Here is a 22,878-nt window from a genome sequence, read left to right on the forward strand (position 1 = left end):
GGTCCCCTTCCTTGACAGCGGTGACTTGGCCACAGTGATCCATGTGACGGTCACCTCGAGGCTAGACTACTGCAACGCTCTCTACATGGGGCTGCCTTTGTCGCAAATCCGGAAGCTAGTGCAGAATGCTGCGGCCAGGTTGTTGACGGGTCTTCCTAGAAGGGACCACATCCAGCCTGTGCTGAAAGCGCTGCACTGGCTGCCAATAGCGTACCGGATTCGTTTCAAAGTGCTGGTTCTTACCTTTAAAGCCCTACATGGTCTGGGTCCAGCTTACCTAAGGGACCGCCTTTCCTCATATGTTCCCCCTCGAGCAATTTGGTCTGGGACCCAACACCTCCTGGCAATGCCAGGTCCCAAAGAGGCCAGGCTGGCCGCTACCAGGGCCAGGGCTTTCTCGGTGGTGGCTCCTACCTGGTGGAATGAGCTCCCGGAGGAGATCTGGGCCCTGCAGGACCTTATGCAGTTCCGCAGGGCCTGTAAGACGGAGCTCTTCCACCAGGCATATGAGTAGGAGCCGCCACTAACATCATCGCTATTCCATCTCTACCTGGCCCTGGATGAGGTGAACATCAGTCCCTGGAGCAGATGAGGCTGAACAGTTATAAAAATGCCATCTGATATTATGTTGAACATCTAGAGCACTCTAGTCTTTGATTGTTATGAATGCTTTTGTATTGTGGGATTTATAAATGTTTTTAAAGTTGTTTTATATTGGCGTTTGCCACTTGTAAGCCGCCCTGAGCCCGCATTGCGGGGAGGGCGGGGTATAAATTGAATTAAATCAATCAATAAATAAATAAATAAAGAAGCAGTTGCCTTTCATCTGTTAGCTGCAACACCGGGTCTCTACTTAAGTTATGACCGTTTGCTTAATAGGTGCACAAGCTAGGGATCATACCCCAACTATACCAGAGTCAGAACCCTCTAGGAGTCGCACAGGCGACAGGCAGGAAGTGTCTTTTTATCAAATTTATTAAGTAAAAATAACCCTAATACATCCAGCCAATCAATGAATTATCGCACACGCACACACATACCAGAGAGCCAGGAAATAAAGAGGTGACGTGATCTTACGAGACCAGTGACAAAAGAGGGCGAAGCGTGTGTGTGTGAGAGGGGGGGGGGGTTATAGCTGCCTTCCGAAGAGAAGAATCCGTGGTGAAGCCGACTGGCAAGCACATCTGAGAAGACCAAAAAAAAGATGGGGGATCCAGCCGGTATGCGTCCCAAGAGACTGAACCAAAGATGGCTGGGTTTGGAGTCCTGATATAGGAAAATTATGCCTAAAGGGCAGTGGGCACAATGGGGAAATGGGCGAGGCCTCATTGATGGAACTCTGGAATGCATTTCAGAAATGAGTTCTATACTTTCCAATCCATGTCATAAGAGGTTATTCCCCCCCCCCGGATATTGTTTCTGAGCAAGTGCAGAGTGCCTTACTTCTGATGTGGCACTTCAGAAGTGAAGTAGAGAGTTTTAAGGCTTGGAGCCCTATACCTCTTACTCTACAAATTTACTTGAAAAAGTTATTTGATTATAGCAAATTATCAGTACAGAACTTTCAATTCCTAGAACTCTCATAAACATTTCAATATTACTGGTCCAAAGCTAAGGGAGGGTTGTATGTTCCAGCAGCATTGAAGTTGTTTCAAGCTAAAGTATTAACACAGCTCCTTTACGGTACCCACTTGGGCATTTCTGCCACTAGAAGAAGAAGAGAAGAGATTGGATTTATACCCCATGGCCCTTCACTACCCAAAGGTGTCTCAGAGAGGCTTACAGACTCCTTTCCCTTCCCCTCCCCACAACAGACACCCCCTGTGAGGTGGGCGGGGCTGAGAGAACTCTTGACAGAAACTGCTCTTTTTCAAGAACAGCTCTTATCAGAACTATGGCTTGCCCAAGGTCATCCAGCCAGGTGCAAGTGGAGGAGTGGGGAATCAAACCCGGTTCTCCCACACTAGAGTCTGCGCACTTAACCACGACACCAAACTGGCACTAATTTATGTGCTCTTGAGAAGGTTCAATCCAAATTCATTCACAAGATTTTACAGGTTCCCCCAGGGGTGCTGAATGCACTTCTGCACCTAGAAACTGGTCTAATTAGGATAGAAGCCAGTGTACTGTTATCCTCTGCATATCAATGGTTTAAAATTAATTCAAATCAAGAAGGACTTCTTCCCCTAATAAACAAAGATTCCTACCATCCAAGATGGATTCGAATAACCAAGACCAGCGTAGAAAAAAAGGGACTCTTGCCTGAGGATTTATTGGCGCAAAACAGCACACAGGTGAGAAGTATAATAAAACAAAGGATCTGTGATCTAGAGTGCCAAGGGGATTTAAACTGAGCTCCTTCTTTTCTGGCCCATAATGACTCCAGATATGTAATGAATATGGCTAAATATTTGACCTATCTGATGTGCCACCCTATAGAAGAGCTCTTACCCTGGCTTGTTGTGCGGCTATTCCCTCTAAGGCTCTAGAGGGAAAATATAGAAAGATACCATATGAAGACAGGTGCTGCCCATGTTCTATGGGAGAAGTGGAATTGATGCTCCACATGTATTTTCCGCTGTCCTTTTCATCAAGTCTATAGGGATAGGCTTATTGCACCCCTCTTAAATAGACCAGCACTTGACATGGAAAGTGCTGATCTAGAGAGACTTTTGGTAGAGGAAAATCAGCAAATTTCCAGACAAATAGCAACATTTTGCTTGCAACTGGTAAAATTCCACAATAAGAAGTAGATCAAGTATAACACTCACCTTTTGCATGACATAATTAGTTTTATTTTGATATAATGTACTGTTAAACTCTTCTCCTTTTAACATGTTAATGATTTTAAGGTTATATGTTTAAATATGTCAAAATATTTTGGAGCTGAAAGGGAGCGGTGGCACAGTGGGTATATCCCACTGTCTTAACATCTGAACTGTGTTAGTTCAAGCCCCGCGCTGGTGTGAGCAGCCAGCTTGTTGTCCCCAGCTCATCGACCACCCAGCGAACTGGTCCAAGTATGTTAAACACAGATGTTTTCAATCTGTTGATTATGGGAATGGACTTTGGTGTTGCCCCAAGTAAATAGTTATTAAGAGGTTACATAAATAGGGAACATCATTATGCAATATTGGCATGGATAGACTAATGGCTGATTTTTTAAAAGACAAAAATATTAATGTCAATTGGAGGAGTTGGTTAATATTTGAACCCTTCTGTATATATATTTCATTTGATTACTGATAGTTGGCATTCCTTTTGTCTTATGGGCAATAATCTGAAACAATATGTAAGTAGGAGTATTTTTGCTCTATTTCTGTACATTTCTCATATCAGCAACTGTCCTTGAAGATAAAGGAGTAAATAAACTGACAGAAATTATAGTAAGAAGAAGAAATAAAGGAGAATAGTGAGATCTGATTTTATCCCTTTTGGTAATAAATCAGAAGTAATTATTGTAAGAAACGCATAAATGCAAATATGCATTGCACAGAGGCTCAATGAATGGATCGGTCTACAATTGTGTTGCGGGGTTGGGGGTGGGGAATTACCTGGTCATGACTCAACAGGCTTCCACCTGATGGGGTGCCAGTCTCATGTTAGTTCTTCCCCTTTTCCTAGCATGATTGTCTTTCCTAGTGACTCTTGTCTTCTCATAATGTGACCAAAGTACAATAGTTAGTCATTTAAGTTCAGGCTTGATTTGATCTAGAATCCACATATTTGTCTTTTTGGCAGTCCATAGAAGTGCCCTCCAACACCACATATCAAATGAATCCCCTTCCTTCCTGTTAGCTTTCTTCACTGGCCAACTTGCACACCCATACATAGTAATGGGAAATACTATGGCATGAAGTATTATGATCTTGGCTGCCAGTGACACGTCCTTATACTATTTATTTATTTATTTATTTATTTATTTATATTATAGATCTAATTAAGAACAATACATCTCATGAGTGATTTATCACTATAACAATCTATATCCAAACGTTCTTACACTTAAGAATCTTTTCTAGCTCCTTCGTGGCTTTACTTCTCAGCCTCAGTTTCCTGATTTCTTGGTTGCAGTCTCCCTTTTGGTTGGTGATGGAGCCAAGGAATAGGAAACCTGGGGGGGAATCAGTTTCTTCACCGTCACCCTTAAAGTTTTGTAATTCCCCAACAGTCATTACTTTTGTCATCGAAGAATGGCTGGACCCCAGGGATGCCTTTCAAAAGAGAGTCCATTAAGTTCTGGAAGATCCCTGGGGCCACACTCACCCCAAACGGCAACCGCTTGACTCTGAAAGTGCCCCGGTGTGGGACGATGGTCTGTGCCTCAGCAGTTGGCGCATCCACCGGGAGTTGCTGGTAAGCTTGGACCAAGGCCAATTTACCAAAGACCTTGGCTTCCGCCAATGTCACTAGGACATGTCTGACCACAGGCACTGGTAAGCATGGTCCCTCGGTGTCTTGTTGATCATACATTTGTAGTCCGCACAGATGCGGACATCCCCATTTGGCTTCATTGGCTTTATTGGGGTTACGATTCGGGTTTCCCAGGCAGCGTGGGGAACTGGCTCTAAAACTCCCTGTGCCACCAAATGGTGCAGCTCCACCTCAATTTTGGGCTTGATGCGTGATACAGTGCAGATAGGCTCTGGGGCTGGCTCAACAGGATCCCACTTTCGTCGACACTGTTAAATAGTGGTTTCCATGGATGAGCATGCTCAAGTCTAGTGATCAGCTCAACTTTATTTGTGAATTCAGCAAGAGCAAGACAAGACCCCTGAGCCTCAGCTCTGTTAAATTGCATGCAATTGCCGCACCCAAACACACCCCACTCCCAATGATAGGCTATTTACATAACATTACTACTTGATTGGTTACTTCCAGAGTCCTGGTCGGCTATTGTTCTTGTGCTCCAAGCTCAGCCAGTCTCTGGTGTGACATATCTGGAATGGTTCAGTCCCAATACATAATATCAGTAGTCACACAATTCTAGAACTCTTTACATATTTTTGGGTTTACTTTTGTTATTTAGTAAGAAAATAAACATTATTGTTTAACACAGAAAAAAGTTTGGGATCCTGGCTGTTAACCCTGCTCAAACATCTTCTAGTAGCAAATAGTAAAAATAATACTAAATGCTTACATTGCAATGCTGGCCGTATGAGTTTGGCGAACGTAATGAAGCCATGAATTACTGGGGTGGGGGCCATGCTAAGAAATTGTAATTTTGTATGGGTGACTTTATGGCTCAATGCAATAACCAGGATCCAGTCTCTTTATACAATTACTAACTACTTACTCTGTATCTTTGGTGATGTTGATGGAACGAGCAGTTGTCTTAGCAAAACACTTTGAGAGTCTGTGTTGTGGAAACCGCGATAAGCACCTTAAAGTCAACAGTGCCAGAGATGAGGTGGCACTTGTGAAACAAAGGACTGGTCAGGTCAAGGAGGCACCAGAGTTACATAACTGGAAGGTTATATAAGAGTGGGCAGAGGGTTTTGTCCTTCGGTACGGAAGGATTAGCTCAGTGAAAGTTGCACTCATTCCAATCCAGAATGTTCTTTGCTGCTGTTACCCACCTATGTGTGCTCTTCAAAGTGATGGATGCTCACCTAGGACATGCAGTGAGTATTAAAATCCTCCCTCTAGCTGTAGCAGCCTCCATCTCCCCCAGCCCCATTAAGTGTGGGGTAGGGTTTCAAAGATGCTCCCACATATCTTGCAGTGCCTTGCTGTCACAGGCTAACCAGCAAAGACAGAAGAATGCAATAAATTCTTGCAGCCAATCCAGGCAGAGCAAGCAAACATGCCAGATGTTGTTGACAGTCATGCAGTGGTAGGTTATTGACTCTCAGTGTATACATGGTATACATTTACTGTGCAGCCATACCAAGGTAAAAATGTTCTACCGTGTATGCACATGGAACAAAATGCAGATATGTATGGTTATCAGATGTTTTGTGGACTTTCCTATGTGAAATGTTTTGTGTAGGAAAGCTGTTAACTTGTGAAGAACGCTGTAGTCCACATCTGCAACACCTATAACAGCTTCTTTAGGAAAGAGCAAGAGTCCTATAGCACCTTAAAATTTGTTATTATGGGCTACCCAGGGGTCATTTCGTAGAAAAAGAGGTGTAGGAGCTAATTAGCACAACTCATTAGCATAACTTATTTGCATAGGCCACACCCCCTGACATCACCAGACGCTACCCTACAACAAGCATGAAAATACAGATCAAGTTAGTATTGCTGTCTGTTTTTGTGACAGTTGCTATAGGAAGCCTCCTGGGTTCAGCTTTTTAAAGTCCAGTTTTCTTAGAAGGGCAAATTAGCAGTGACCTTTGCTATATATGAGTGGGGTCGGTTTGTTTTGTAAAAGGAAGTTACATTCTTATCACACCAATGTACTTGTACAGTTACATGAAAAATAAATTATTGCAAAAAACCTGTTCAAGTAAATGGTCTACTTGTGTGAACAGTGTGACATTAGAGAATGGGACTTGTGCAAGATTGCCGCTTTTTTTATATGCTCAGCAAACACTTTTAATAATGGAAGAAAGTGCAAGTTTCTTTCAGTCACTTGCAAACACTCCAGCAAGTGATACACCTTCTGCATGCTCCGTTTCACAGGGCTAGCAGATCTACTACCTGGAAAAGACATCCTCCCTTCTCTAGTAAATTATGAATAACCTGACCCCTTGAGAGAGTTATACACTTATAATAACATATAATAACATGAATTAATATTAAATACATAATCAAGTTGCCTTCTTCAAGTGAATACAAGCTAAGCTTTGCCTGTTGCTGTGAGCAAGACAATCCAGGGCTTTTTTTCTGGGGGAACAGAGATCTGGAACCTCTTTGACAAAATTCTTTTTAAAGGACCCATTGAAGACACTGTTAACCTGACCCCCTTTGAAATGCAGTGACCATCCCAATGAAGTGGCACTTAAAGTGCCAGCATTCTGTTGTGGCCCTGGCCTGGCTGGCCCTGGCTAGCCCCATCTTGTCAGACCCTCTGAAGCTAAGCAGGGTCAGCCCCGGTTAGTCCTTGGATGGGAGACCACCGAGGAAGCCCACGGTTGTGACACAGAAGTAGGCAGCGGCAGACCACCTCTGAACATCTCAGGCCTTAAAATCACTACGAGGTCACCATTGGCCAGCTGCAACTTGATGACATTTTCCACCAACGGTTTTGTTGCTGTGTAAGAAAAAGGCCTGAAAAAACCCCTGGGGCTGTGCACTTTGCACCTCTCTGGAACCTTAAGTCATGTTGCCCTCATCTTGTCTCATCTAGAGACAACAACCACATGGCCCCAGCCACAGAAAGTCACTTCAATCCACACAAAAAGGTCTGCATTTTACCATCAAGTCCAAATATTTCACCCCATGGGGAGGCAGAAGGAGAAAATAATACTGTCTGCCTGTCTGTCTAACAAAGTTTGAGTCCAATGGCTCCTTTAAGACCAACAAAGTTTTGATCAAGGTATGAGCTTGAAACCCCCTGAAACATTACTGACCTTGGTAGGCTAAGAAAGACAAAGAAAGACAAATAAAGAGAGAGACATGGAGAGAGAGAGAGAGAGAGAGAGAGAGAGAGAGAGAGAGAGAGAGAGAGAGAGAGAGAGAGAGAGAGAGAGAGAGAGAGAGAGAGAGAGAGAGAGAGAGAGAGAGAGAGGGACAGAGAGAGACAGAGAGGCAGAGAAACAGAGAGAGAGAGAGAGAGAGAGAGAGAGAGAGACATACACACAGAGGGGCAGATTGAGACACACAGAGGGGCAGAGAGCGACACACACACACACACAGAGGGGGCAGAGAAAGAGACATAAACAGAGAGACACAAACACACGTGCAGAGGGGCAGAGAGAGAGACACACACACATAGACACACACATACACACAGAGGGGCAGAGAGAGAGAGAAACAGAGGGGCAGACACACACAGAGGAGGCAGAGAGAGATACAGAGGGGCAGAGAGAGAGACGAACAGAGCGGCAGATACGCACACACACAGAGGGCAGAGAGAGACACAGAGAGGGGCACACACACATACAGAGGGGCAGAGAGAGATACAGAGGGGCAGAGAGAGACACGAACAGAGGGGAAGACACACACACACAGGGGCAGAGAGAGACACACACATACAGAGAGACAGAGAGAGAGAGGGTCAGAGAGGCAGAGAGGGAGAGAGACACACACACATACAAAGGGGAAGAGAGAGAGGGGGGCAAAGAGAGACAGAGGGACAAAGCGAGACAGAGACACACACAGAGATGGACAGAGAGAGCTAGCCTGGGTACTCTACAAAGACTCCCTGCCACCCCAAAAGCTTGCCAGCCTCTCCGCCGCCCACCCCAATAGCAATCACCACCACACCAGAGCACCCAAGCTGCCCACGGCCTGGGTGCCCTCACCTCCCACCCTCCCCACCTAAAGCAAGCCCCCCCACTGAAGCACCCAAGCTTCCCTCACCTCCCACCCTCCCCACCTGAAGAAATCGCTCCCTCACAACTTTAATGCCGGTAGCTCACAAAGTAGAATCTTTGCTCACAAGACTCCACAGCGTAGAGGGAGCATTGCTCACCAGCTGAACAAAACTGAAGACCCCTGTGGGTTAAGTGTTAGATCGCGCTAACAAAGGAACCGTAGAGTGATTCAGCAAGTGATTCAGCTTTATTTAGAAGTAACGAACAAGCACTAACTCAGTAAGAAACCAGAACAGAAAACAGTGGGAGCTTATGCTCCTTTTAAACATAACCGGGCTAATGTAGCCACGCCTATTTACAAATAACAACCAATGAGATTGCTAGAATAAAGACCAATGGGAGTCTTTCCCTCCTAGGGAATGGTATCGTTCTGATTGGTCGCTGTTACGAAGCGACCAATAGGAAGTTCGCTCAGAGGAGCCCTGGTCTGGCTCGAAGCTTAACATGGGAGTCCTATGAGGTGATTCATGTAATCATTTCAATACATTACAATTCCTCCCCCCTAAGTTAAGCCATCATCCCAATTGTTTTATTATTTACAAACATGCAATCAACCTTTGTACATCAGTTATTCCAACAGTATTTACACTCATAGTCCTTCAGATAAGTCGGCATTTGCCGCGAACGCTGGGACCTGCGGAGCGGTGCAGGCTCCATGGGCAGACAAGGTTGTGGGTCAGAGTGGGGTTCACTACAGCCTGGATCAGGCACAGACTCGACTGGGATTTCAGCCCCGCACACAGGGTTCTGCCCTGACTCGGGGACAGTACCGGGCCTTTCGGTACTCACCGCCTGCTCTGGGGGTGTCCACTCGACATCAGGGGATTCAGCCGTCGGAGAGTCAGCGCTGTCCCTAGCCCAACGTCTCCTTAACTGATCTATGTGGCGCCGCCATATTCGACCGTCAGCTAACTGCACCACATACATTCGAGTACCCACAGAGTCGGATATAACCCCAGGAAGCCATAAGTGCCCGTTTGCATAATTTCGTGCGAAAACCTTGTCCCCTTTTTCAAACATGCGCACCTTCGGTTGCGCCGTGGTACGCTCGGATTGCTCTTCAGTGAGGTCTGGGTGCATTCGGTTCAAACGGGTCGTGAGTCTCCGCCCCATTAACAATTCGGCCGGACTACGGCCTGTAGCACTACAGGGGGTGGTGTGCTGCAGCAAAAGAAAGGAGCCCAGCCTCTGGCTCCAGTCCCCTTCGTCCATTTTACCCAGGGCCTCTTTGGCCGTCCTGACCATCCGTTCGGCTTGGCCATTAGATGCCGGATGGAAAGGGGCCGAAGTCATTTGGCGTATGCCATTACTCGTGAGGAAGAGCCTAAATTCCTCAGACACAAATTGAGGCCCGTTGTCACTGACGATGACGTCAGGCAACCCGTGGGTGGCAAAAAGTCGGCGGAGCGCATGGATCACAGCAAGTGATGTGGTCGATTTCATATGCACGACCTCCAGCCATTTGGACATAGCGTCCACCACAATTAGGAACATTTGCCCTTGGAGAGGGCCAGCAAAATCTATATGCAATCTGGCCCAGGGTTTACCAGATGACTCCCAGCCTTGGGGTGTAGCTTGTGGGGGATCGGGTCTGACTTGCTGGCATTTGGGACACCCTCGTACCCATTCTTCGATCTCTTTGTCCAGCCCCGGCCACCAGACATACCCTCTGGCCAACGCTTTGGTGTGTACCATACCGGGGTGACCCTCGTGCAGCGACTCTAACACTCTCGTCCTGAGTTTGTCAGGAACCACCACCCTGTTCCCCCATAATACACAGCCCTTAGAAATGGATAGTTCATTTTGACGGCTTTTGTAAGGGCCGAACTCCGGTTCAACGCTTCCAACCGGCCACCCCCTCCAAACCCAGTTTAATACTCGGGACAGCACGCTATCCTTGGCCGTGTGTGCTGCAATGTCCCTGGATGATACCGGGGGTCGAGGAAGCTCCTCAATTGCCAAGACCTCACAGGCGGGGGCAGGGTCTGCGCCAATGTCCGGCACCGGGCACCGGCTGAGGGCATCCGCATGCCCAATCGCTTTCCCAGGCCGGTGCTCTAAGTCAAAATCATAAGCCTGCAAAAATATCGCCCATCTAAGCATGCGTGGGGACATGATGTTTGGCAATTGCTTATCGGGCGCAAAAATCCCCAGTAGCGGCTTGTGGTCAGTGACCAGCAAAAATCGTCTGCCAAAAATAAAATCATGGAACTTTTTGACAGCCGCTACCAACGCCAGACCCTCCTTGTCTATCTGGGCATAGTTCCGCTCTGCCGCAGATAGTGATCTAGAATAAAAAGCGATAGGCGCTTCGCTCCCATCAGGCATCAGATGGCTTAAAACTGCGCCTACTCCAAAAGGTGAAGCGTCAGCAGCTAACACCAGGAGCTTGTGTTCATCATAATGCGTGAGTACGGCATTAGATGTCAGCAGCTCCTTGACTCCCACAAAAGCCTTTTCCTCGGCCTGCCCCCACTTCCATTTTGCCTCCTTGTGCAAAAGCGCGTGCAAAGGGGCCGCCACTGATGCCTTATGCGGTAAAAACGCATGATAAAAATTCAGGAGTCCTAAAAAGGATTGGAGCTCCTTCTTACTCACCGGCCTGGGGGCGTTTTGGATTGCAGATACCTTCTCATCCGTGGGGTGGACTCCCTCTGCGTCAATGCGAAACCCCAGGAAGTCCACACTTTCCACCCCGAGCGTGCATTTTGAGCGCTTAACTCTGAGACCGGCATTTTGAAAACGCCTGAGGACCTCTTTAACCCGGTCCAGTAGTTCCTGTTCAGACCCGCCCGCAATCAGCACGTCGTCAAAATAGGGCACTGTGCCAGGTACCCCCCTTAGTAGACGTTCCATGAGGCCCTGAAAAATCCCAGGTGCTACGTTGACCCCGAATTGCAGCCTGTTCACTTTAAAAGCCCCTTGGTGGGTTACAATTGTTTGGGCCTCGGCAGCCTCCGGGGTGACAGGCAACTGCTGGTATGCCTGGGCCAGGTCAAATTTGGCGAAAATCTTGCCACCCCCCAGGGAAGCCAAAATGTGGCTTATTACCGGGACCGGGTACGAATGTTGCTGCAGCGCCTTGTTAATCGTACATTTGTAATCGGCGCATAGTCGTATGGACCCATCTGATTTGACAGGGGTTACGATCGGGGTCTCCCATTTGCTGTATGGTACTGGCTCTAAAACCCCTTGCTCAACTAGTTTGTCAATCTCTTTTTCCACCTTATGTTTGAGAGACACAGGTACTTTCCGATACTTCAACCTAATAGGTTTGACTGACGGATCTAAGTCAAACGCAACCGGGGGGCCCTTGTACCTTCCCAACCCTTCGGCAAATACATCAGGGAACAGGTCGTACAGCATGCCCCATTTATTTTCAGACATCCTGTTAATCCCAGAAATACCAATGCCCAATGGCTCAAACCAATCTAACCCTAGCAGGTTAACCCGGTCTCCCTCTGCAATCAGGAATGACAGTTTAACACATTTCCCCTTATACTCAACAGTAACAGAGTCCCGTCCGGCCAAGGGAATTCGGTTGCCCTGGAAGTCGGACACTCTGGTTCCCGCAGGCTGGAGCCGCCGCCGGCTTCGGTTCGGGAACAACTGGCGCCAGGACGCGGCAGAAATCACCGTCACGGACGATCCTGAGTCCACCTCCATTGTACAGGGTCGGCCGTCGAGGAGTGGAGTCACGGTGATCTTGCCCTGGCTGCTGGTGCGATTTACGGCCGATGCGCTCGACAAGGTCGCCGTCAACTGGCAGCTTGCTTCCGATGCTGAGGAACGGGTCTTGCCTTGGGTGCTGACTGGAGTGCCCCTCTGCGCTGACCGGTTGTTAGTTGAGGGATCCTTCTTTGCTGATCTGCAGACTCTGGCCAGATGACCACGCCGCCCACACGCTCTGCAGTCGACATCACGAGCCCAACAGGAGTCGCGCTGGTGTTTCCCGCCACAACCGGAGCAAGGCTTGACGTTGGTAGTCTTCGCTGGGGTCCGCTTGCCTCGGACCGCGTTGACGTCATCGTCCGCTTCTTCGCCCTCGCTGTCTCGCTGAGAGTGGACGCTGGGCTCTGCCATCCTCTGGCGGACCTCCCTTGTGGACTTATCTGCTGCTTCTGCGGCCACGGCCTCGTCGTAGGCCACTGCCCAGGTCAGGGTGGTGCGGGCGAACAGCCTCTGTTGCAGCCTTTCATCTTTGAGACCGCAGACGAGACGGTCTCTGAGGGCTTCCTCCACGTTGTGGAAATTACATGGTCGTGCGGCTTTGCGAAGGGCCGCCACGAAATCTGCGATGGTCTCGCCTCCGGCCTGGTTCCGCTTGTAAAAAGCGTGCCGGCAGGCGATCTCCGACGGTTGTGGAGAATAGTGAGCCTTAAGCTTCTCAGTGATGTCAGCGTAAGTGACAGTCTTTATATCAGTTGGGGCCACCAACGACCTGGCTATGTCGAAGGTCCCCTTCCCGCAGGAACTCAGGAGGCACGCCCGTTTCTTGGCCTCGTCTGTAATGTCGTGTGTCTCCAGATGGAACTCGAACCTGGATAGGTAGGAGTCCCAGTCTTCTGAGGAAGGTTCGAAGCACTCGAACTTCTGGCTTCCAGCCATCGTGGGAGACTTGGGCACCGGAGCTGGTGGCGCCTCCGCCGGATCGGCTGCTGTGCTCTGCTCGCTTTCTTCCGAGTCCGAAGTGTGGATGTCCGCAGGGCTGCCTACCTGCTCTAACATCCCACCTTCGTCGCCAATTGTTAGATCGCGCTAACAAAGGACTCTTAGAGTGATTCAGCAAGTGATTCAGCTTTATTGGAAGTAACGAACAAGCACTCAACTCAGTAAGAAACCAGAACAGAAAACAGTGGGAGCTTATGCTCCTTTTAAACATAACCGGGCTAATGTAGCCACGCCTATTTACAAATAACAACCAATGAGATTGCTTAGTTAAGGACCAATGAAAGTCTTTCCCTCGCAGGGAAAAGGCACAGTTCTGATTGGTCGCTGTTATGAAGCGACCAATAGGAAGTTCGCTCAGAGGAGCCCTGGTCTGGCTCGAAGCTTAACATAGGAGTCCTATGAGGTGATTCATGTAATCGTTTCAATACATTACACAATGAGTCAGCACTTAGCTGATTGGACGCTGTATGTATATAACTGGACAAGTGCTGCTCTGTACATTCTCTTCTCTTGTTATGGTGATTGGCGGAGCACTTTGTCAGTGGACTGTAAATATTGTAAATAAAATCTGTATATAGTTTACCACAGGACTGTCTTGGAGTGATGCTATACAGAACTTACTCTGCAGTGAATGCTGGTGAGTGGCTGGAGTGTTGGAGTGGCTGAAACAGTCCTGGTGGCTGGCTACTACTGGCAGAGGCAGGCAGGCTGTCCTAAGCGCACCACGCAACAGGGGCTACCCATCTTGGGGGCTACCCATCTTGATCTAGCTTCTTTAGAGGTACATTTCATTGACTGTTCCATGGAGGAGGGACTCGCTCAGACAGGCAGATGCAGAATAACACATTGCCTACCTACTTTGCCTGCATAACTCAATCTGTGCAGACACAGGCGATGATGGTAAGAATATTGGGTGCCTGCAGGAGCTTAAGGCAGCTATTTATGATTTGGAAATGGTGTGGAAGGAGAACAGTTAACCTCCTTTTCCCCATTGATACAGCCCTGATCCACTCCACCATGGCTGCTGTAGGGCAGTGCGGAAATCTCCTGGCTGGAGGTTGGGAGCTGAAATACTTATACGTCATGAGAGGCCGAGATGGAATCTGTTTACTGCTCTCTACGCAGTTAGTAGCCTTGAGAAAGGCAGATAACAAAGAGCTTGCCTGAGAGAACGAGAACACACACACACACACACACAAACATTCCTTAAGGATGCTCTAATGCTTGAAGGGGGGGGAAATGTGTATAAAATAAAAGCTTGAAGCCGAGAGGTTTCAGTCAGTTCCTGACAGTTCCTGCAAGCTTGTCTCCTGTCGTCTTTGTGTCGCCTGCACCCCACACCCTAACGAGCAGCACTGCAAGTGGCGCCCAACGTGGGGCTTATCTACGGATCAATCTCATCAACGCCTGGCAAAGGCCTCAAGAAGTACTTCCTCGTCGTGATTCAGCGACCCCTCATTGGTGAGATGGGTGCTAAACTAGAATTACCCATGCAGGCACATTTAAAGGAACTACAGATTATTACCCAGAAAGCTGGCAGGCCAGTTTCTTCTGAGACCCTCACTCAAATGCTTTTTGAGATTCAAAGCCAATGTTCTTGGTATCCAGAAAATGGATCTTTGGCATTAAAAGACTGGGATATCATTGGAAAGATATTGCACACAGAGCCTAAAGCTCCTGTTGCAGTGTTAAAGTCTTGGTTTATATGCAGGTTTGCAATCAATGCAATTGCACCTGTTTTTCCTCTGGCCTCTCTTACATGCAATGTAGAGGCTCACCTTGCTTATTCCCAAGGGCCTCAATTGGTTTTACCTAAACCAATACAGTCTATTGTAATCTATCCTGCTCTGCCTTCAGTTCCAACTCTGATTTCAGAGGCATACCCTCTTTCCATTCCATCTCAAAGTCTGTCATTGGCAGACCTGCCTGCTCAGCAGCAGCATTCTTTTCCCATTTCAGAAAGTCTCTCACTGGCAGACCTAGCTGATAAGCAGCAGCATCCACTATCCACTTCAAAAAGTGTTCTGATAGATCATTTACAGAATCAGATCTCTTCCTTAGAGGACATTAAACAACGCTCTGAAATATTGTCTATGTGCCCAGTGAATTTCACTGATAATCAAAAACCAACTGGCACTACCATTATTGAAATTAAACCTCCTTCATACCCTATTGTAGCAGACTTGAACAAACGAAATCAGAAAAAGAATTCCTATGTTCAAGAAATGATAGAGACCCTAATGAAAACTCTCATTCTAGTGCCAGCGTCACTACAGAATCTTTCAAGTCTCAGACCAAAAGCCTCTCAGCCAAGCCTTGAGTTTATTAATAGACTACAGGAGATTTCCGCACTGCCCTACATGTCATCCCTTTTATTATTGTTTTAATGTGAAATCCTTTTTGCCAAGGTAGCTTCACATGATGAATTTAGCATATCAGCAAATGTGTCCTCCATGCAGGAAAAATGTTACCACTTTCGGGCCTGCCTCACAAAAGCCGACAACATTGCTCCTACATTGCATCCGCCTTGTGCAAGTAGCTAGGTTCCCAATTTTTCCAGGAGAACAGCCAGGAGAACAGTGCCCTCGTGCGGGTTTGCCACGCAGTCAGCACTGCCCTCCTACAGGCTGCTGCTTCAGATCCAAATTACATATTAGTTCCAGCCACAGATCTCCAATCTCACATCTCTTACTGAAGCAGAAGCTACAGTGATCTGAGCAAAGGCACTATAAAAGATGACTGGGTTATCATGTTCTAAAAGTACAGCCTGCCTTACATGGCAGTCCTTTGCCAGGCTAGGTAAGAGTTGTAGTAGCAAGTGCTATTTCTAGATTAACATCTGGTTCTCTCTGGTTCCAGCTATTCCTGATGGTCAGCAGTCATTGATTACAGGACTCCAAACACAGCTGGTGAACTCAGTCTTCCTGCAAACCTCACCAGATCCCAGTGTCCTGGTTGCTTTGAATCTGGCTGACGCGCTAGATCTCTGCATGAAAACACAGCTGGTTGAGAAGATAAAGGAAACACTTGTTGAGAAAAACATAGAAGGTAGGATATCTTCAACGAGAGGAGTCTTTCTGCGTTTACACATACTAAATTGTACAGGAGTAAAAAACTGACAGTGCCATCCTAAGCATGGCTACTCAGAATCCTATGAGGATCTGTTCAGTGGGACTTAACCCCAAGATAGTGGTTTCAGAATTGCATTGTTAGGCTTCTGAGCTCCTTTAATTTTTTGTTGAAGAGGGACTGATTTAGAAGTTACTTCTGCTCTTTTTTGTCTGTTGTTAACATCATACTGTAAATGCACTGGGAGGAGTGAACAGTGCAATGTCTCTTAGTACAAGCACACACACATTTCAGAGGGGGCAAGAGAGCTAGAAAGACAAGACTCTACCCCTTTGAGCTGCTCTGCTGCTGTCCCCTCTGACCTGAAACAGCTAATCTTAGGGAAGCTTCCTTTCTTTCAGACGACTGTCCTTCTTCCCTTTACTAACTCCCATAGGAGCAAGATGTGACCGCTTCTATCTCCTCTATGCCCATCTTAGTATAGGCAGGCAGTTTAGAATGTGATCTCTACTTTTTTCCTATCTGGTATGAACAGGGGTCATTTCGTAGAAAAAGACGTGCAGGAGCTCATTAGGATAACTTATTTGCATATGCCACGCCCCCTGACATCACCAGAAGTGTGTCAGAAGGCAACACCCACCGCTCAGGCTCCACTGGACTGTTTTGGATTGCTAGCTATTGGAGGGGGGGAACATGCAGATCTGTCCTCACAGAGGAGGGAGAGCTTGTACCTGAATAAAACTTGGTCTTAAAGGTGCCACGGGGCTGTTTTGGACCGGGGGGCCGGGGGGGGGGCTCTACAACTTACCTGGCTGCTTCTTGCTCCTCATGGCCCGACTGAGGGCTGGTGGGAGCAGGGGGCGGGGCTTGTAGCATGTGCCTGCCTCCAGGGCTCTTTACTGCAGGGGCTCTGCTCCTGTGCACTCCTGCAGGAAATGACCCCTGGGTATGAAGATCTTTATAAGAAAGGACTTAAAAAAAAATTATTCTGAAGCACCCAGTCTTGTGTTAATTTCTAAGCAGAAACGTAATTCTGCTGTGCAGGGAAGCACTCTCTTAACAAAATGTATTGCCCCAAGTAAACCAGCTTGGCCATAAGGAGGGGATCATGGGGTAGAAGCTGGCCTCCTGTTCATTTTTTTCCATATAAAAATTCCAAAGAATCCAGGCTTTTCTTCAGTTATAACTAGGGATGGGCACTTTCAAAATTTCCCCCCAGACTGAACCGAACTGACCCCATTTCCAGACTGGTTCTCGAACTGAAATGTGGCCGGTTCACGAACTGGTTCACGAACTGGTCCGGATTCAGAAAATACCCCCAGGGGGTCCCAGGGGCCCAGATTCTCAGCAAAATTCCTGCTCACTCTCCTCAACATGCTCACCAAGTTTGGTCCCTCTTGGACTTTGGGGGGCCGAGCTACAGGCCCCCAAAGAGACAATGATTTTCAATTGTATGTCCCCCTGCTGGTTTGGTAGTGACCAAAACTGACCCAGGTGAGCTAGAGGCCTCCAACTCACACAGCCCATCCCTGGGGTGCCCCTTCACATGCCCCACAAGTCACATGCCTGTCGGGTCTGAGGGGCACAAGTAGCAGACCCCCAAGACCAGTGCCCCCCGGGAAACCACTTCTAGAGGACTTGTCCAGTGATGGTTTCAGACAGCCCAGAGCAGAAGTGGTTCAGCTGCAGGCACCCGACTCCCAGAGGACCTCCCCAGGGACCACCTGCATGGTTGCCAGTGCCTCTGTCAACAGCAACAATTTTATTTTATGGTCAATGACCAGCATACACAAAGGTTTACATAAAATCAAACAATCAAGTTTCGCAACTTTAAAAATTTCACTCAAGCTACTGTATGCATTTTCTAATCTTTGCACAAAATTTAGCCACTATTCAGGTTGTTTCATGGTTCACATCAGACAGAAGATAATCAAGTTTAATTTTGTTTGATCTGCCGGGGAAATTTCAAATCAGCGGCTCAATACATTTTGATCGAATTTCTTTGTGCCTAGGGCAGTTAAAGAAAATATGTTCCATTGAATCAATTTCCTTTAAAGAACAAGAACAGAGCCTATGCATATAGAGGACTGATTTAAACCTTCCTTCCAGAGCAGCGGAAGGTAGAGTTGAACTTCTTGCCAATGTAAAGGCCCTTCTGGAATTATTTGATTCAAGAAAATATAAGTATGCAACAGGAGCAGCAACAAATCTTGAATTTGGAGGAGAGATAAAACCTGGAGTTCTATGAATATCCATTTGTCTTTCTATATCTGTCACTCTTTGTTTAATAAGTAGTTTGGCTTGGTCTGGCCCATGGTTCAAAAGTTCTTGGGGAGATAAACCTAGTTTTACTATAGTTCCCAAAATGGCTTTCTGCCAACTGGATTGAAAAGAGTCTTGGAGAGTTAGACGGAACAACCCTTGTCGATTAGTGTTCCGGGACAGCCATTTGTAGATCGATAGCATACAGATTCTTGCTTCGACCCTAATCATTCCGGTCTCTAGTCCAACCCAGGAGTTTGGTACAACATTTGGTACTTGCAGTATTGCCCTTAGGAATTTAGACTGCACTCTCTCAAGTGGAGAGAAGGAAGAGGATGGGGGATTGCGGGTGCCTCTGTCTTCCTGGGGCCAACCACCCAGCCCTTTGGACATAAGGACTGGTTGGGGCCCAGCCTCCCACCCTGCCTGGGAAGGAGACAGGGACAGCAGGTGCTCTTTCCCCGGGCCCATTTACCCTTAAACGGCAGTGGGATATGGGATCACCAACCAGAACCTCCTACCTAGCCTGGGGAACACCCACACAGGTGTGGTTGGCTCTCTCTCCCCAGGCCCCACCCTCCACCCACTGGCAACGTGATTCCTGGGCAGGGCTGATCCACCCGACCTCACTGTGGATGCTGTAGGGGAGCCTGACGTGGAGGCCGCTGATGAAGTACCCGAGAATCCAGTTGTATCGCACCACCTGTGGCCAGAGTGCCCTGTCTTCCCATCAGCCCATGACCACGACCCCTTCAGGCCCCCCTCATGTCCCCACATGTTAGACCCAGGTGGTGGGGGTGAAAAAGTGGCTGCTCGAGTCACGGGGAAATCCTGCGAGGGCCAATGGTTTGAGAGCCTCGTTGGCAGAGGAGGGGGCCCGAAGGCAGAGACTCGACCCACCCAGGGAGAAGGGTTTTGCCAGGGGCAGTGAAGGAAAGCCCGGTAGTTGGCATAGTTAGCCCCCCCCCAGAAATTGCTTTGAGAGTGAGGTGCCCACTTGCAATGGAAGAGAAGGAACTGCCCAATTCGAGACCACAGTGACCCAAGCAGAAAGGGGGGCACGCTCTTTCAAAGAAGAAACATGAGACCTGCAGTCAGTACCAAGGGCAGTCTGCAAATCTCCCCCAGGAAATGGTTAGAGAGTGGGGTGCCCATTTTACAGGTCAGAGAGAAGGAACTCAGGGGGGAGAGGCTTCAGCAACCCAGGGAGGCAGGGTGCAGAAGGGGGAGAGGACCCACGGCCTGTGCCCAGGGGACTTTGCCAGCGCCAGCTCCCTGCTGCAGAAGGTGGTTTAAGACTTGGTCACTAAGGAGCAAAGTGGGTGGGGGGGAGAAGGTGAGGGACTTCAGCAACCCAGGGAGGCGGGGTGCAGAGAGGAAAAGACCCAGCCCAGCAAGGGCATGCCCCAATTCCCCCCCCCCCCCGAGAGTGGTTGGATGGTTTGATGCCAAGTGTCCAGGGTAGAGTGGTTGTCCTTTTGGGATATGCAGAAAAGTCAAACCCCACCGCCAGAGGGCACAGAAAACAGCTGCTTACAGAACCCACAGAAGGGGTGGGGTGGCTCTGCTGCTTGACTTGCCAAGGAAACAGGCAACCCCAGAGTCAAACCAAAAACGTGTTGTGAAAGCAAAAGAATTCAAGCCCAGTTTCCCACCCTTCGCGGGGAAGAGAGAAAAGGCAGGCAGTGACCAGGCATTGCAGCAGAGAAACTCAGAAAGGGGAGAAATGGAGAGAAGAGGGAAGGGGAGGATGTTTTTCATCTGGCAATTGGTATTGTCACTAGGAGATCCAGCTGGTTCCTCCACCCGCCCACTCACCCACCCACCCAGCGACTCCAGTAAATTCCCCACCACCACCACCACCACAGGCCCACGACAAGATTTCTTCCACGTGCAAAAGGAGCACTGCACTGCAAGAGACCGCGATGCAAAACAAAAGACGGTAATGCGCCACCTGGGAATATATACACACACACCTCCCATTCCAAGGGAGAAGGAGGGAAGTCTCTGATTGGAAACTGGAGATGCCTGTCAGCCTCGGGTGCCCGGCATTGGTCCCTTGACGGCCGAAAAGTCCCATCCACACCCACTTTTCGGTGTGAAACGGCAGGGGTGGGGTTTCTCTGCCAAAAGTAGCCAAACGCTTCCGAGCTGAGCGCGAAAAGATTGGGTGCTCGATTTTCCGGACACGTGACCTTCGAGCTTGTCTGTCCGAGCCCCCTAAAAGGCGACGTTTGGCCAAATTTTGGTTCGGTGTTCAGGTCTGTGCCCATCCCTAGTTATAACCATCCCCCACCCCACCCCGGAATCCAATTGGAAAGTGCACTGAAAGTGGATTGAAATTGAACTATTTAGTGTGTGTGACTGGCAGAAATTCAGCAACCTTCATGCCATTTAATCTTCATCTGTTGAATTTCTGCCTGTCACATAACTGTTAATATCCCATTTAAAAAATAGCGGCAATCCTATTTTCCTCCACAAGAAGAGTGCAATAGCCCTAATGAAGTGGGGCTGTGTTTCAAATCATATGAACTCCCATAAAGTGTGACCCCTGTTGAAGGCAGCATTTCAGTACATTAGGCAGAATTTTGTGAAACTAGGAATGCACACTACAAAGAGAATGCTCCGTCTGCATAACTCAGATCTAGTCTGTATAACTCAGATCTAGTCTGTCTCCAAGGCTCTACTTTAGAAATGTAGAACTTGAACAGTTCATAATATTTCCATTCTAAACAAGTTAGTGAAACACTTCTGCGAGAATAAGCTGTGATGAATAGTTGATAGATCAACTAATTAGGCCTGCCATGAAAGAAATCATGGCTGGAATCTTGCTTCCTGTTTCCAAAAAAATGGCTATCTTTCTAATAAATCACTGCCTATGGGGATGAAAGTAAAGGAAAGCCATAAATAAACATTTTTGCAAACATTGTTGCATGCAAACACAAACACCTTAACTTGGTATGGAAATTACGGTGGGGGGGGGTGGGGTGTAGATTCAGCATCCCACCTTAATGTGTCACCACAGTACAGACAAAAGGCAAGCTCTCCTATTTCAAAGGGATGACAGGAACCTCTATCTCAGCTACAGTCAGCTATTTTCCTAGTAATCTAATTAGTCTACTGTCCTCTGGTGGTCAAAAATGTGTTTACGGGACTCTTGTGATGTCTGTCTGTCTTCCAGCCATTTTCTTATCTCTTTTCCATCTCTCCCTGCAGAAATGACTTCTGGCAAAGTGGCCCTTTACCTGCTGGCCCTCCAGTCATCCTGTGAGGATCCTGAAAATGTCACTACACCACAAAATACTGTGAACTTGGTCAACATCCTCGAGGAAAAAACTAAAGAAGAGATTAACTATTTCTGTAAGATAAAATAAGCACTGATTCCCCCCCCCCCATCCATCCAATTATAAGGTTTTAAGGAATTCTCCACCACCCACCCCAGGTGGTTCCCAGCTAAGTATTTAGAAATCCATATCTGGCTTGAGCTGGCCGAACAGAAAAGCCGCCAGTTTGTAGTCCCAATCTGAGGCGTCCAGGTGGCGGAGGGCGTCCTTCATTGTGCGGACCATGCGTTCCACCTGGCTGTTGGTCGCAGGATGAAACAGGGCCGACCGGACGTGGCGGATACTGTAATATCTCGTGAAGTCCTGGAACTCACTTGAGGTAAAAGCTTTCCCGTTGTCCGTGACCAGCGTGTCGGGGATTCCCTGGGCACTGAAGATCCGCCACATTGCCTGGATGGCCGCCTTCGGTGACGTGGAGGTTACTGGGACTACCTCCAGCCACTTGCTGTAAGAGTCTACCAGTATAAAGAAAAGCTGCCCCTGGAAAGGTCCCACAAAATCTAAGTATAACCTAGACCAGGGATGGTGAGAGGATTCCCAGGCCCTTTCTGGGGTTCGAGGGGGTTCTGGCTGAGAGGCCTGGCAGGGCTGGCACCTCTTTACTACATCCTCAATGTCTTTGTCCAGCTCCGGCCACCAGACATAACTCCGGACCAAGGCTTTCATGCGCACCACCCCTGGATGCGCCTCGTGCAGGGCTGTTAGAACCCATTCCCATAATGGCTTAGGGATGACCACCCGGCTTCCCCACAGTACACAGCCCTTGTGGACGGACAGTTCGTCCTTCTGGGACATGAAGGGAGCCAGGTACGTGTCTCCTTTGGCCTCAGGCCATCCCCTCACCACCCAGTCCAAGACCGGACAGAGAAGCATGTCCTTTGAGGTGCAGCGAGCCACCTCCGAGACAGGACCAGCTGCTCTGGGAGGGACTCCAGCAGCGCGACCTGGTGGGCCGGGGCTGGATCTGGGTTGCACACTGGCAGTGGCAGGCAGCTCAGGGCATCCACGTGCCCCATCACCTTCCCAGGGCAGTGCACGAGAGTGTA

General features: G+C 48.3%; 1 protein-coding gene across 1 annotated transcript in view; it reads left to right on the forward strand.

Moving 5' to 3' along the window:
* GIF (gastric intrinsic factor) overlaps positions 1–22,878 on the forward strand; it is a 54,553-nt gene that overhangs the window by 5,499 nt on the left and 26,176 nt on the right. The window contains exons 2-4 of the mRNA XM_015419699.1: positions 14,511–14,618; positions 16,017–16,205; positions 21,705–21,848. Of these exons, the coding sequence (XP_015275185.1) occupies positions 14,511–14,618; positions 16,017–16,205; positions 21,705–21,848 (441 nt within the window). The remainder of the gene's footprint in view (positions 1–14,510; positions 14,619–16,016; positions 16,206–21,704; positions 21,849–22,878) is intronic.

This window comes from Gekko japonicus, unplaced genomic scaffold, assembly GCF_001447785.1.
Source record: "Gekko japonicus isolate JY-2015 unplaced genomic scaffold, Gekko_japonicus_V1.1 scaffold1660, whole genome shotgun sequence".
Classification (NCBI taxonomy): Eukaryota; Metazoa; Chordata; class Lepidosauria; order Squamata; family Gekkonidae; genus Gekko; species Gekko japonicus.